This window comes from Lepisma saccharinum, chromosome 15 (genome assembly GCF_977018435.1).
Source record: "Lepisma saccharinum chromosome 15, izLepSacc3.1, whole genome shotgun sequence".
Lineage (NCBI taxonomy): Eukaryota > Metazoa > Arthropoda > Insecta > Zygentoma > Lepismatidae > Lepisma > Lepisma saccharinum.
The window spans coordinates 26404349-26421804 of NC_139243.1; the positions used below are offsets into that span (position 1 = coordinate 26404349).

Consider the following 17456-nt stretch of genomic DNA (forward strand, 5'->3'; position numbering starts at 1 on the left):
AGGTGCAAGTGCCCCCTGCCAAGTTACGCCTACGCTCCACCACAAACAATACTGAAAATTTCTCGACGAACTATTTGGAAGAATTAATGAGTTTCAAGTCGAATTTATGCACAGGTAGGCTAATCGGGACTGGACTTGGCGGACTACTGCGTTTGCCATAACCGTGGCTTGTGCCTGCACTCAGTCTGTAGTCGTGCGAATCCATAAATACGGACTCCCGACCAGACATAACTGTTGACATTAGTTGGGGCATTCAACCTTGGTATTTGTATGGGCAGCACTCGGCGAAGGAAACAATACGGTCGCTATCAACGTTAAATGCCAGCTGGGAAGAAGGTGCGCGGCGGGGAAGGGGGGGATTTACCTTGCCATTCCCACATCGGGGCTAAGTTATTCCATTGACGTAAGGATCGTTTCCAGGAAAGCGTGGGAACCCGTCTCGCTGACGACAGAACCGGTAATAAATGTGCGAGTTGCTGATTCTTCTCTGTGATTGGCGTATGAGGTTTAATGTATCGTGACGTCGAGTTGGTGAATTACTGACGACAGCTCGCAACGGGATAAACTTTTTAACACCAGGTCTTTGTATCTTGTCCCTTTTTTTATCTATCATCCTGTGAGAAAGGCATTGTTAATACAGGGTACCTCAAAACTCCTTCCAACATTTTGACCTTGTGTTTGTGGGTGTATCGCTGACGGATTACCTTTTTTTGTAATACGTTACTTACCTCGCTGCCTCTGTGAGCGCGTTGAACATAGGGGTACCTTCACATCACTTTCTGCACCCCAATTTTATCTCAATAGTAGTAGTAATAGTAATAATTATTATATAAGTGATGAACACTGTATGACAACCAAATACATTACTATGTAAAATACTATGTCGTACAATCTTATGCATCTCCCGGGTTCAAATCCTGGCCTGGTCATGGATGTTTGTAAGTATCCATTCATCATATCATCACTAATCCCAATCTTCGCAAGTTAGCCAAAGGAGGCAGAAAAAGCAAAGTAAAATAAAGCAAAATAATAAAGAATCTTATGCATAATCATTTTGTAGCTTTCCACAATTTCAGATATTAAACCTATGGGCTTTCCGAGATGGAGTGAAATTGAGATAATGATAAGTGAAAATATGTGAAAGTAAGTTCATTATACTGTGATACCCATTGCAATAAAGCAATCTGCTCCGTCTTCAGTTTCAGTAGACATATTCAAAGTAAAATATAACTAATTGTGTAATATGGTCTTGAAAACCAGAAAAGAAACATGGGTGATGGGACTCTTGTGTGCTGACCTCACAAAGAAAAAGCTACTTGGCAGAACCTTGCCCTGGGGGGGGGGGGGCACCATGGAGTTTAGTTTTGCTTTCGCAGTGTACCTATTTTGTTTTTGTTTTTTTAAGTACCGTTATTTTTTTAAGGCATTAACAAGCATATTTTTTGTTGTATATAACAATTTAGATTGTTTTTCTGAGTCTGTTACTGGCTTTTTCATTATCAATATTGTGCTATACAATGTTGGCATATATATTTGTTAAGTGTTAACATTATACTTTTAGTGTGCATAGGGGAAAAAGTTGCTGTGTATAGTTTTACAAGATACAAAATCATGTAATCATAAGTATAGTCTTATTGCAAACAAGAATAAATCTTGTTTCGGTTTTAAGTCTACTTTATGCACATATAGACTAATCGGACCTGAACCTAGTTTAAAGTGGGATCCGAACCACTATGACCCTCCACCAGGTATCAAACCTGGGAGCCCTTGATTACAAGGAGACAATGTTGCCACTATGCAATCGGGGAAGCCCACAAGGAACAATAGAGATGATAATGAGTCGCTATGTACAAGACAAGATAAATAATAATAAACTCAGCACCCCATATGCCCCCTATATACCAGATCCTGGCACCACCTATGCATGCCAATGAAGGAAATGTCCAAATTTGGGTTACATCCACTTGATACACATACGCTAATTGACTTATAGCCAGATGTGTGAAGTGGAATTTATTCAAATTGGAAATTTAAATAATGGTGAAGTGCAATCACTAGAGGTGAAAATGGGGTTAGTTGGGGAAACCTATTGACCTGGCTGATATCTCAAAGTAATCGCTTAATTTGCTACCATAAAGCTTCAAGAATTATTTTGGCAAGTATTGTGTATGCAGTAACATCATTCAACTGCATGTATAAAATATATTCATTTAATATAATGCACAAATCAAGTACTATGTGATATCACATCGTAACAACTTTGATATAGATGATCTTATCCAATGATAACCTAAATCCAAACAATAACATAGTATAATATTACACCTGTATAGGTCCCTAGCAGAATGTGCTGTAATTACTTTATAAAGCTTACGCTGATGGTTGATTACCTCGGTGTTTGGTTCCTTCTGTGTGCTGAGTGCCCCTTTACAGCCTCAGCTTTTACTGGGTAAGGGTATTTGAGTCCTCACAGACAGTTTTAGATCGTCTTAGGCATTGAATGAATGAATTAGTTTTAAAAATTAAATAAGGAAGTTTTTAACAGAGATATTTTTATTTTCTTGTTAGAGAACCGTCCTCAATTTTGTTTTATTTAAAGGGCTTACCCTATATTGCGTGACGGACCAATGTAGCCTGTGTATTGAAGTGCCCGTAGTATCAAATTCATTCATTCAATCAATCAATAACTTGAGTTTTCACCTTGGTGACAACTGACATAGGCTTCTCCAATCTGTAAAAATGTATTTACTCTACATACGGCCATCAGACCAAGGCAACGTGATGCACAGTATTTAGAAAACAACTCTGTTGGAGTGGCATGCAAGCGACAAGCGACGAATACAGTTTCAAGGTGGCTACTTGCTGGTAATACCAGGATTTATGCATGAATTATTGACACCGGGAATTATACATGAATTCTGCGTGAATTTTTCTCCATAGATATAAAAAATTGCAGCTTTTATTAATCTAAATCTCATTGAATATAAATGCCTTGTAGCATATTTTCACAGTATAGCCAGTGCTCGAAAACTCTTCTTAACAGCTCTGAAAATCAGGCGCCAGGAAACCACCTAGCAATTGTGCATACTATAAGAAGCTGAGCCGGCCCCCGTGGCAGAGTGGTTAGCACATCATGCTATGATGGGGGTCCCAGGTTCAAATCAGGCCAATGAGTGTTTGGTCATCAGTTTCATCATATCATCACTGATCTTTGCAAATAGCCAAAAGTGACCCAAACATCGAAGTAAAATAAAGCAAATCAATCAAAAATCAATCAATCTATAAGAGGCTGAGCATCATCGTATTCAAAACATCGCTAAATCATGTGAGAAAGCTGGAAATGGGGAGTTGTGTAAGAAATTGTTACTGATTCTATGGAATGTTCACAACGTTGACAAAAAAATATTTTCTAACTTACACTGTACTGCAATCTGAACTTAGATTCTTCAAAATTTTGTACATGCAAACTTAAAAAACAGCAATATTACAGCAAATGATCACAGTCGCCAGGATGAAACTTTTAGTCGCCATGGCAACTTGACGACTGGCATTTTTCGAGACCTGAGTATAGTTTTTAATTTAATCGAGGAAGGAAAATCAAGATGCAACAATAAAGAAAACAGGAATCTCTCAGTCCATATAGTTTATTAATGTTCTTTGCAGAATAATTTATCTGGCAGACATAGCAAGTCATGGGAAGGCCCCGAACCTAACTTTTTCGGAGCTTGTAAGCTAAGAGTTCCTTTACGACCAAAATTTAACTGCGTTAGTATCAGTTGTCTGTTGTTTGCTCACGTGCTTGTTCTTTCAGACGGAAGTGTTTTAATTTTCTTAAATATTGTTTTGTGTAATCATAATCGTTCCCCTAATATGTTTTTCATTATACACGGTAATTAGTAATCTTTAAATAGAAGAAACATTTGCCCTTGAATTTTTGGAAGGTTCTCCTTGAAAACCGGGAATCATGCCTGAATTTTATCATGGTCTTAAAGTAGCCACCCCGAGTTTGTCATGTCGCTTCGGTAGATTTTTTTTTTGTGCTTGTCATCTCTGTCTGAAAGCTTCTCCAACATTCAAACCGCACAAATCCCTTCTGAAGTACCTTTTACTTTAATTAATGATGCTTACAAACAAACTAAAATTCAATCTGGTGTGCACAAGACTGTCAGATTTTGAGGTTTAGGAGACCATGCATGCATTCAGTCTTTGTGTATAAGTATTTCAACTTATGGTGTTACTTCTGTTGCAGAGAGTGGATCCAGGCATGTCAATAGGAAGAACAATGTCTCCACCAAGATCTTCATCCGGAGCCCTTGTGGATGGAGTCAGCAAGCATCAACCACAGCAGCCATCCACAAAGAGAACTCCGAGGGATTTCATTTTTGGAAAAGTTATTGGGGAAGGCAGCTTCTCAACTGTAAGTACCGCTTCTTCAGTGCTAAATAATTCATAAAATGATTCTAACATTTAAAGGTCGCCTTCAGCAAAAATATATATATATATATCTATACTAATGGAAATCTGAGATCAATTAATTCAAACTTAATGTTACTGGAACTTGAAACTGAGGAGAAGATTAACATCAATCATGGGTATGTGCCAAGCTAAATTTTTATGCACCTTGATCCCAGCAAAGAGTAAGTGAATGTAAGGTATATTTGTTTCTGATAATTTCTTTGCTGCTTCTTTTTTAAATTCAATTGTGGTTCTCTTTCTCTTCCAGGTATACTTAGCCAAAGACATACACACCAGTAAAGAATATGCAAGTGAGTATTATGTCATCATTGTTTTTAATTACACTTTCCATGTGTTTGCCTCTGGTTTCATAATGTATACTTTTGCTCAGTTAACATTTAGGCAACATGTTACATGTGACATGCTACATTTTTTAATGAAATATATAATATGTGATATTGTATCACAATGGATTGATCCATGCTTCTCATGTGATGAATCAGGTGTGTAGCCAGACTTTTGGGACATGAAGGGATGCTCATTGCTAGCGTCTCTTCATCAATTTCATCTAATGATTACTCATCCTCACCATTGCAGTTGGCCAAAAGTGGCAGGAAAGTGGAATAAGTAACAAAAAATAGAAATAGTCTTCACAATCTTCATGCATTTAATATACAACTTAATATCAGCTCCAAAATTTAATCAGGGTTGTCGCACATCAACCATTTCTGAAAGAGCAGGAATTTTTATTGGCAGGAATACTTCTTATTATTAAATGTCAAATTTTGCATATTACTTCTGCGTAGGGTTGCACACAAAGTACGTGAATAATGTAGGGCTATAAGGGCTCCCGCATAGCCAAGTGATTAGCGATCTCGCCTTTGGTGCTAGCAGTCCCAGGTTCATTTCCCGGTGGGAGACCCCAAAATTTTGACATTCACTCAGCATCGTGAAGACAATTGGGAAGCTACTTCAGTTACCAAAACTAGAAAACTGCGGCAATGGGACCCGATGCACTGACCACGCATCACCCAATGAAAAGCCGCTCTGGCAGGCCCTGACCCTTCAAGGGCTGTTGCGCCACAGAGTTTAGTTTAGTTTTATATAGGGCTATACCAGCCTTGTTGTTGCTGGTGACTTACACACAACATTGGTACGTGGTCTCCCACTGCCACAAGGTCTCAAGGTGCTGTCCTCAATTGTCACACTGCATATATTAGTTCATTGTTTGTCTGAGGGAGTCGCGGTAGGTGGAAGCCGGAACTATGGCTTGACACAAGTGATTACATGATTGAGGAGCATTTTTGGCTGCTGTGTGGGTCCACATGCATCAAATTAATTGCAAATCGATAAAAAAAATGCCATTGACGACTTTGTCATGTGATTTGGGAAAAGAAAATCCACATCTCTTCGAAGAAAGTGATTACCATCTACCCCATGTCATGATCTGGGCTGGAATGACCAAACACATCTGTTTGGTCCATATTTTTGTTTAATGATTCTGTTGATAAGTAGTTAGATGTGCGCACTTGTAGCTTATCCTACAAGTGAGAGTCGCGGGAATTCTGAACATTGTTTGGTTTCAGCACGATGGGGCACCTGCCCACTTTGCATTATCTGTTCAACTCCTGGTGAACCTAGTCTTTAAGAATCGCTGGGTCGGATAATTGTCCAGCTCCTCTTCCGTGGCTTCCAAGGAGGAGGTGCTGAAGCATTGTTATTTAACAAAGGATGAAGTAAGAAATGCAGCACGTGCAGCCTTCCAGACAGTGACCCCAAGAATGTTGGATAACATGAATGTTGCATTCAGCTATGCAGAGGCAACAAAGGGACACGTACGAATACTTTGAATTCCTAAGAGGCATGTTCTACCTTTGTGATAATAATATATGTAGGTGGTATACAGACTTTGTTCATACCCTGTAGACACACTGTTAATCACACATTGTTAAATTGTATGAAAGAACCATGCCTGTGACAGCTTTTCCGTTCATATTGTTTTGTTTTGAAATGTACGCACTAAATCCAGGAATTTCCATGCATATAATTTATATGGAATATGACACCAGAAGCAAATAGAATATAATCTTGATTATATGTTTCTCCTGGGTCTGTAGGTTTAAAAATAAATAATGATGTTAATGTTAAGACTATGCAAATAATGGAAAATAAATTACCATTTTGTTGTAATGGAATTGGGAAAGTTGAAAGTGCAGGAGAACATTAAAAAACTTAAAACCAATAACTGTAAAATATGGGTGGTGTTATATAGTTCTTAAAGTAGAAATGGGTGGGGGGAGGCTTATTCTACTTTGGGGATAGGTGGTATGGTTCAACATGGAAACAGTGAAGAAGGTGGAGGGATGCATATGGAAATTATCCTAGTGGGAAGATGCTTTACACATTTTTTTTCTAACTAAGGGGGAGGGGGTAGCAGCCCTCCACTTCAAACACTGCCATTATATTTCAATTACGTACTGACATACTCGAACATGTTAAGGGCCTCCCAGATGATGTAAACAAGAGGTCCCAGGTTCAATACCCGGTGGAGGCACACGCCACAGTGGTCATTTTCTTTTAACACGAGCGGGCATGCAGAGGACTTCGATACCGCCAGCCGTTTTTTTTATGTAAAAAGTGCCTGTTTTATATTTATAATTGAATACCTTTATTTAGACATGTTCGTGCATTCTTTAATTAAGTTGTTGTTGTTACATAATATGTAGGTATCATTGATTTTAAACATGTTTATAATATTTATTTATTTTCGCTTGTAAAACAATAAAAATTGCATACTTTATTTGTGTCTGGGTTTACAAATGTTTACAAAGTTCTTTTTTCATTTCTTTGCACACATACAAAGTACATAATAAGATGATGATGTGGCATAATATATTTGTATCTTTTATTTATTTATTTCTCTTAAATAATAATACTATTTTTACATACGTTGCTTGTGTCTTTGAGTTTACGAATGTTTATTTTTTATTTCTTTTTCACTCCTGCAATAATAAGTTGTTGTTTATCAGATAAATGGCATAATGAATACATAGAAATATGAAATAAAAATCAAACTTCATTGCTATATTAGGGATTGGTGAAAAAAATTACAAAAGCAACCAAAAAATATTTATAAAAATTTAAATTTTACTTAAATGAGAAGGCATGGGGAAATTCAGTTACCCCAAGAATGCAAACGAATTTAAGCGTACCTCTGGTATGTAGACAAAGATAGACGAAGAACGGCATCTTCCTCCGTCGGTAGCAGAAACTCCAATCAGCGGATGGTAGGGTGATGCCAGTAATGTCTAGTCACAACAACAAAACTCTGTTGTGGGATAACAAAGTCCCAACGTGCCCACCGGAGGGTTAAACTCTAGGTTCAGTCCTGATTAGTCTTTCTGTGCATAAAGTGGACTTAAAATTCAATATGAACATGTTAATTCTAGATTCCAGATAAGTGAGAACTCAATTATTTGGTTGCATTAATTAGCATCCAAATTGTATGCAAATATTTCCATAGTAAAAATATAGTTTGTATGTTGAGTTTAGTGAAACTGCATTACATTGAGTGAGTTCAATAGACCTTTGGACCTCCTGATTACCAGACAATGAGAGAAACAGTTTCTCTACTTGAGAGTTATATATGTGGTTGCATGATGTCTAAGCAGGGAGCTTACTATGAGCAATGTGAAATGCAATGTGGGGCCCCCAACTAGAGCAGAAGTTAGGCTAGCAATAAAGCAAATGAAGAATGGCAAGGCTCCTGGAATGGATAACATAAATCCGGAACTAATTAAAGCTAATGTGGAAACTTCCATTGATCTCTTACAACCTATGTTAGAGAAAATATGGAATGAAGAAAAAGTTCCATTAGAATGGAGAGAGGGTTTAATAGTAAAGCTGCCAAAAAAGGGAGATACAACTAACTGTAAAAACTGGAGGGGAATTACTTTGCTAAGTATACCAAGCAAGATACTATCGAGAATAATCTTAAATAGAGTGAAGGATGTTGTAGAATCAAGATTGAGGAAAGAACAAGCTGGTTTCCGCAGACAACGTAGTTCTGTCGATTTAATAAATACTCTAAGAATAATTCTGGAGCAAAACAATGAATGGCAAGCCACCTTATATCTTACGTTCATCGATTTTGAAAAGGCTTTTGACTCACTAAATAGAAGAGTCATGTGGCAGACACTAGCAGAATATTGCATTCCAACGAAGATATTAAACCTAATGAAAGATATGTACGAAGGTTTCAGGTGCAAAATCCTACATGAAGGACAGAATACATAGATGTTACAAATGGAGTGAGACAGGGCTGCATTCTATCTCCGACAATATTTCTGCTAGTACTAGATGCAGTTATGAAGAAAACGATGGGTTGCAGGAAAAGAGGAATACAATGGGGACTCAAGGATAGACTAGAAGATCTAGATTTTGCGGATGACATCTGCTTATTATCTCAAAGACTTGGCGACATGAAGGAGAAACTAAAAAGACTACAGGAAGAAGCAAAGATAGCAGGACTCACTATTAATGTGAACAAGACTAAAGAAACGAGAGTCAATACAAGAGGAAAAGAAAAATTGAATGTTTGTCATGAACTGGTTGAACAAGTAGAGTCATTTACATAATTATGAACTGTCATAACAAAAGAAGGAGGTTCAGATGAAGACATACAAAATAGAATCAAGAAAGCCAATGTGGCATTTATACAACTGTATCCCATTTGGAAAACCTGCAATGTTTCTAGAAAGACAAAAATAAGGATTTTCAATACAAATGTAAAGTCAGTTTTACTGTATGCTTGTGAAACATGGAAAACCACACAAGCTAACACGAAAAGGATACAAACATTTATTAATCGCTGTCTCAGGCGTATCCTCAATATAAAATGGCCAGAAATAATATCAAATGAAGAATTATGGAGAGAAACTAAACAACAGCCAATTGCAACCCAAATAAAAAGAAGAAAATGGAGTTGGTTAGGACACACCTTAAGAAAACCAGCTGGAGCAATAGAGAAAGCAGCCTTAGACTGGAACCCCCAAGGAGCCCGGAAAATAGGACGTCTGAAGAAGACATGGAAGAGAACAGTAGAAGAAGAAGCAGCCGAGAAAGGAAAAACATGGAGAGAGGTCAAGGAGTTGGCACGTCACAGAGCCAAATGGAGGTGTTTCACTGAAGCCCTATGCTCCTGATGGAGCAAAAGGAATTAAGTAAGTAAGTAGATAAGTGAGAACTCAATTATTTGGTTGCATTAATTAGCATCCAAATTGTATGCAAATATTTCCTTAGTAAAAATATAGTTTGTATGTTGAGTTTAGTGAAACTGCATTACATTGAGTGAGTTCAATAGACCTTTGGACCTCCTGATTACCAGACAATGAGAGAAGCAGTTTCTCTACTTGAGAGTTATACATGTGGTTGCATGATGTCTAAGCAGGGAGCTTACTGTGAGCAATGTGAAATGCAATGTGAAGTTTTGCATTTGTTTCTTTTTATTAATACTTGTGATTTAATATGATAATTATTCAATGTAGAGAAATACTATTTTCTAACTAAATTACTCCACTTGTGCCAATAGTTGTTGTTTTTTATATCTCCTTCATTGTTGAATAATTTTCCTGTTGCCTGGTAACCAGAATTAGAAAAATGAACTGTTGGACATTTGGAAAAATCTGGGAAACCTGGAAATTTATATATTCAATATTCACCCTTAAGAAAGTTTGTCATATATGTGTGATTGATTATGTTTCTTTTTCTCTTGCAGTTAAAGTGTGTGAAAAGAGGCATATCATACGTGAGAAGAAGACAGAGTATGTGAAGAGAGAAAAGGAGGTTCTGAATATACTAAGTGCAAATCAAAAGTTATCAGCACCATTCTTTGTCAAATTGTATTGCACTTTCCAGGATTCTGATAGACTGTGTATCCTTTTTCATTGCAAGTTTTTGTGCATTTTGTGTGATTGTGATTAAGAATAGTCTGCCAGGTGCTTTGTGTCATGGTGTGCATGTGTGTAATAGAGATGTAAAATTAATTATATGAGGTAGGTAGGTAGATAGTGTTCTTAATTTTGGTGCAAACAATTCCATGTTTTTACCCAGTGAGCAAGTACGTGACAAGACTCTGGTTCTCCAGCAGCATCATGGAATGGAGTGTAATTTCATGTTAACCTTTATTGGATGGGCCATTTTTAATTATGTAAATCCTCCTCAGACATGAAATTTTCAAATGTGCAGTGAGGTATATTCATATAACTTCATGGAATGGGAGAGGAGTTGTTTTTTTTTTTCATTAAAAGATCAAGCTTGGAGGGAAATAAAGGATTTTAATCTTCCTTTTCGACAAACGGTTATAAGAAGAAGAAAAAAATTATATTCACTTGGTGAACCAATAAGGTTATACCAAATCTAAATAAATTTGTATGATGGTGATATGCCAAAATTTTTCTTCCTGTGAATGTCCTTGCTGTTCCGCCCAGAATAAATCAAACATCAACCCTCTACGACAGACAGTTCTCATGGGGTGAAGCTTTTTTTCTGTATATATTTGTTATTTGAAAATTCTATGCTTTTAAATTCAAATAGATTTCTTTCGAAAAGAATCTTTAAACAATTAAAGCTGTATGTCATTGAAATTCAAATATGCCATCCCACCAAATTAACGAAATAGGATCCTGTTGAATTGATTGAGCATATAACTACTTAGTGTTGATAATGAGCTTGGATATGAAGAAAGAAAAAAACAACGCAATGAGAGTTCACAGTCTCACCATGTGTCTTTCTTGCCTGTCTATTTCGATTATTTTGTGTTGGTTGACTTAACATTTGGGATAATCAACACCGTGATGATAGATGATGAGACACACACAATGAATGCATTACCCATTGTTCAACCTTGGATCCATTCTGACCACTCTACCACATCAGCCTACAATAGACATTGTCTCCCTCAAAGAGAAGCACTGTTTGCATTCATACCTAGAAAAGAAAGACCGGGGCCAACTTGCAAACCAAATTGGATAGTCATTTGTTTAAGTCTTTTGTAATCATCACGGATGAAAATGTTCCACTCCTCTTATGCCCAAGTGTTCTGTGTTGCCATACATTACCTTACTTCAAAAAGTTGAACAATGCTGAATACTACAGTTTTCCTTTCTCTGTGTACTGTGTTCCTTTGCAAACACTTGACACTGAACCTTTTCACAATGCAGGAGCAGCATTACAAAGCAAGCAGCTGATTGCATCCTTTCCATTGATGACAGAGCGTGGCAGTTTTTATTTTCTTGGTGAGCAGTACCTAATATTTTCCAGTGGTTGCAGTGAATGATTCAAGGAATATTGATAATAAATTGTTTTTTTTTTTTCGCTTGCAAATAACTGTTGAATACTATATGCAACTGCAGTGGCTGCGATTAGGGGGGGGGGCGGGGGGCAACTTTTAGCAGCTTTTGCTCACGCACTATGCTAAACCTTATCTGCCATGGGAAAGACCCCTAGTTTTGGGACCCAATCGCCGTCACTGTGCAACTGGATCAAAAATGATCAAATTGTATTGATATTACATATTATAATTATATGTGGAAATGAGATTTTTCCTTAACCAAAGCTAGATTTTGTATTATCATATGCAAAATGTGGTGAATTGTTACCTCACATCAATAAAGTAGGGTCATTTGATATAGTTTGTACAAGATTTTATTCAGCAGAAATTCTACATGCCTTAGAACATTTACATAGTTTAGGTATCATTCATAGGTAAGTCAGTTTTGTTAATATCTCTCATATATATATATATATATATATATATATATATATATATATATAGTTTTTTACTCTGAATTATTTTTTTTTCTCTTACAGCTAAGGGTTGCATTGCATCTGGAAAACCTGAAAAACAGGGAAATGTCAGGAAATTTTTCAGATCATCTGGAATTTACGTGCATCTTAGAATCTGCAAGAGAAAAAGCTGCAAAATGAACAAGTAGTTTACTTCCACTTCTGGATTTGGTTCTTGTGATTCCACTCCCAAAAAGAGATTCACTTTAGAAACTTGTTTCTTTCGTTCTTATGATTCTGTCTTGTACAAAATTATGGTTCCTTCGAATTTCTGTAATAAATTGTCACTTTTATAATAGTAGGTATTAGAAATAATATCAAAGTAAAGCTTGCAGGCCAGATATCTGATTGATAACTAAAGTACATTGACAATATGATCATAATTATCGGAAAGGTTTGGTGAAGATGAGGTTATCGTCTATAATTTTATGGATCTTAGTCTTGTTGGCATTTTCTATAGAATTCCTATATGCAACAAAAATTTCTCCAGATGCTGTGTACTTATAAATGTAATGAAAAAAGCAGCATTTTCTATGACACTATAAATCTACCAGGAAATGAAAAATTGTGTATGGTTTATGAACTTTTCTATTGTTTTTATATTGTGGAGATCTGTTATGGTGAAATAATGTACCTCTGTTACTTTAGCCTGAAGGCTAGATGCACGTGATTGTAGCACCCAATACATTTGATGCCGATTGCAAATTTTCATGTGGTGTTGTGTGTGTGTGTGGAATAAAATTTGCTATAAAAAAAAAAGTGAATATTCACGTATTATATATTTAATTGAAAAACACAAGGTTCAAAAGCAAAAATCATGATAATAAACATGTGTGGAAAAATTTCATTTTTGGACTGGAAAACCTGGAAATTTCGAGGAAATTCATAATCAAGAAATCGTAGCAACCTTGAGCTTACTAAAATTTCCATTACTGATTGTGATATTTTGTTACAAGTTTAAAAATGCAATATTTGTTAACACGCACAATCTGCCGATATTACTCTTTCAGTTTGGAAACTAGTATAGACTTAATTTCATGGTTTTAACAACACCAAATTTCTCAAAATTATTGTGGAATGAGAATTTGAATTTCCCATTTGCACTATACTGTCAAGAGATGAAATTTACAGGTGTTATATAATAATTAAAACACTGAATTCCCACAATTTATAACTTTTCTTCAAGGACAACCTTGAGTGATAAGTATTCCCTGATTTTTACTATAATTTGACATGTCTGCCAGAATGAGGTATACATAATATGAATTTGCTTGTATTGTATTTTTATTATTTAGTGTCGCATTTCTACCACTTTTGGCTAATCATAATCATTAGATGAAATTGATGAAGAGATACTCATGCCCAAGCTGGGACTTTAATGTGTGAACTTTAGTGACAAGATTGAAAGCAATGTAACACCCTTGGCCATTGAACTGGCATAATATGAATTTGACAGTGGTCAGAAGCAGCATGCTACTTGTAGCATTGCTACTGTAGGTAGCTACAAAATTTGTAGCTGGAGCAACGCTACATTTTGAAAATTGTAGTTGTAGAGGTAGCGAAGCTACAAAATCCTTGTAGTTGTAGTGAAAATCTTGCTACAGCTACATTTTTCTCAGCATTTTGAGGTGAATTTTAAATGTGGCAACAGCGTCAGAAAAAATCGACGATAACCCTTAATTTTGCAGGAGGTTCATAAAGACTGTCTATTACATGGAGATACAGATTATTTAGATTATAAATATCTTGGTATTGTAGATTATACAGGGTGTCCGGCTTAGAACTTTAACATTACAAAAGAGCATAATTTTGCAGAGAAAAACTCATGCATTTCTTTGTACCAGCACCAGCACTTCACACAACCTCGACAGCCCCCCCCCCCCCCCCCAGTGGCATGGTAGATGTCAAACCGATATTCCAATTCCAGCAGGTATTCACTAGCATTTGAGGGGTAACATTGTTAATCGCCTGACGAATTCTGTTATGCAGATCTTCCAAGTTCTCGACAGGCATACTGTCCTTTAACCCCCAAAAGAAAATGTTGGGGGGGGGGGAGATCCGGCGAGCGAGGAGGCCAAGCAAGTGGTTTAGAATAGATCCTCTTTCTATCAATCTTCTAGGAAAATGCTCATAGAGAAATTCTCGTACAATAATAGCAAAATGTGCCGGGGCTCCGTCTTGTTGGAAAATGGTTTCTGGAGGCATTTGAGGCACAGCGTAATGCTGAAGGATGTCTAAATGAATCGTTCCTCTCACTGCTTCTTCAGCAAAGAAGAACGGGCCTATTATCTTCTTTCATTAACCCACACCACACACAACTTTTGGCGAGTGTCTCATAATTTCACGAAACTCATGCGTGTTAACTTTACCACACGTGTGAAATGAAGCTTCATCAGAAAATCACACCTTGTCCAGAAAAGCATTATTGTTGTCAATTTCGGTTAACATTTTGCCCGAAAACGTCTGTCTTTTAGGTTTATCATCAGTATGAATTCGTTGATGTAACTGGATCTTGTACACCCGTAGACGTGAACTTTTTTGCACAACGTCGTGGATAGTAGACCGAGGAATATTGAGCTCTAAACTTGCACGTCTTATTGATTTTCTTGGACTTCTTGTGAATGCAGTGCGAATCACTTCAATGTTTTCCTCTGATACCTTTCGCTTCGCGTACTTCCCGCGCACAGACACAACACTTCCAGTTTCTCTTAGTTGTTTATTCCACTTAACAATACTCACATAGGAAGGAACATTGTCCTGACGTTGAAGATTGAAGTTACGCCAAAAAGCACGTTGAACAAGCTTCACAGATTTGTTTTGTTAAAGGTCTAAGCCGGACACCCTGTATATATATCTGCGTAATTTATTACATTAGTATCTGCATAATTCAGATATCCAGATAACTAACTGACATATATGAATATATTCCAGTTAACAGCTACGTTTTTTTTTAGCTGCATCACTATTTTTTTTGGAGGGGGAACATGCCTCGTTTGCTGCACTGCTGGAAAAAAGTGCCTCGTTTACGTCACTGCCGGAACAAATCCTGTGGATATCCATGGTGTAAGAGACACCAAAATGTCGTTAATTGCTGTGTAAAACACAACTTGCAGTGCAAAAACGAGCAATGGATTTTCCACTGCACTGAGAAAGGAATAGTGCCAACAATAAATGGCTAAGTTGTTAACAGCATTGATCATTGTCAAGGGTCTCACCAGCAAGAAATTATTACTTCAAGAATGATAGAGTTTCTGGAATTACAATTATTTTCACAATAGTAGTGAAGTAGCGAACAGGAGTAGCATAGCAAGCTAATTTTTGGTAAATGTAGCTGTAGCTGTAGTGAAGCTACATTTTAGAAGAATAGCTGTAGCTGTAGCAAAACTACTTTTAAAATGTAGCGTTCTGATCACTGAAATTTGAGTGTGTGTTTTATGATTACATAACAACACTAAATTTTTCCGGTCCTTATTGTGCAAGCACAGCCTTGAAAAATATGTAACTAAGGTTTCACTACTGTTACTTTAATTGAGAGAGAGTATTTATTGTGCATGTTTGTTTTGGTTTATAAAGGTTACAGTCCAAATTCTACTAACTTATTTTGTTTTCTGCAGGGACTTAAAACCAGAAAACATATTGTTGACTGAAAATATGCACATTCTCATAACAGACTTTGGTTCTTCAAAGATATTAAGGCAATCAGAAACAGATACTGTTGGTATGTATTATTTTAGATCAATATGAATGCATGTTGTTACATAATTTGGCAAAATTTTAGAAAAAATAGCCATCGATATAACTTTATTACTTCAATTGTTGCATTACAGACCATACAACTCTCTGTTATTGCTATTATTAAAATGTGTATTCGGTCCAATGCAAGTTTTTAACTGGTACAGATAATATGTGCATGTTATTTGTGTAATCATATTTAATTTCCATCCAAATTCTCACAGGAGTATGTTTAGATTACTGGCTGTGCCATGTTTTTTATTTCTGAAATGTTCATTATATTTGTCACAATATATTTATTATCTGCTTATTTGTGAACACAGTAATGTAATTTTTATAAGGTGTTCTTTCACCCCAAAAATTAAAGCATATAGTACAGACATGGCTTACATTTTTCTTTTGTACCCATCTTCATAGTGAACACTATGGTGCTACTAATGTTTAATCTTCAGTGGACTGACAGGAAGCCGGCTTCCCACCACAATGAAACCTGTTCTGGGTGACTGGGAAACCAACTTTCCAGCACCACGTGGCAGGAATTAATATGCTATTTCTTGAAAACTTCACATGATATTTCAGTTCTGTCTTTTGGTTCATTTGTACACATATTGTATCTACCAATATTAGTTGGCAACCCTGTCAGAATGCAGGTGCGCATGCGCAGAAGTCTCGCATACTTAGACAGCTGCAAGTCTGGCGATCATTCTATCATGGAACGTTGGCCAGTTCGTGGCAATGGGCGTGTTCATCCGAACAGGTTCCATTCAAGAGATGCAGCAGACACTGAGGGTCCTCATCAACCCAATCAAGAGCATCACAGCATGATACGGTGGGTCAGGCAATAGAAAGCAAATGGCAGCATGCAGAAACAGAAGTGCATCTCAGTGCTGCTCCAGTTGAGTCTCCTGCAAGGAACCTGTTTGAATGAATGTGTCCACAATTGTATCTGAACCGGCGAATGTTCCATGGCAGAGTGATTGCCAGACTTATAGCTGCCTAAATACAGGAGAATTCTGCGCATGCGCACCTGCATTCTGACAGGGTTGCCAACTGATATTGGTAGATACAATATGTGCCACCCTGTACAAAGGTATGACATACTCAAACTAAAAAAGAAATATGTGCCACCCTGTATGAAGGTATGATATACTCGAATTAAGAAACAATATATCCATTGTTACTATTATTAACAAGCAACAAGAGTTTGAAAAAGTTATTTTGTTTCCCTCTTCAGTATTATGGATTAGGTTTTGTTAAATGGGCTATAACTCCTCAATCCTCAAACACTGTTTTTTTGCTGTATTTCACTTTTACATGTAATAATGAGAACAAAAGAACACTTTAACATCATGTGATAATAAGGGTCCAGGTACAAAGGTCCAATTTTCAAAATTTCCCAAAAACTATGCCTTTTGAAAACGTTA

At 36.8% G+C, this 17456-nt stretch overlaps 1 protein-coding gene across 5 annotated transcripts in view; it reads left to right on the forward strand.

The window, feature by feature from the left end:
- Positions 1 to 17456, forward strand: part of LOC145999649 (3-phosphoinositide-dependent protein kinase 1-like) — a 122713-nt gene that overhangs the window by 89063 nt on the left and 16194 nt on the right. For all 5 annotated transcript variants that reach the window (XM_083136775.1, XM_083136772.1, XM_083136773.1 and 2 more), the window contains exons 3-7: positions 4250 to 4417; positions 4724 to 4766; positions 10232 to 10387; positions 12075 to 12219; positions 15915 to 16018. In XM_083136775.1, coding sequence (XP_082992901.1) covers positions 4250 to 4417; positions 4724 to 4766; positions 10232 to 10387; positions 12075 to 12219; positions 15915 to 16018 — 616 coding nt within the window. The remainder of the gene's footprint in view (positions 1 to 4249; positions 4418 to 4723; positions 4767 to 10231; positions 10388 to 12074; positions 12220 to 15914; positions 16019 to 17456) is intronic.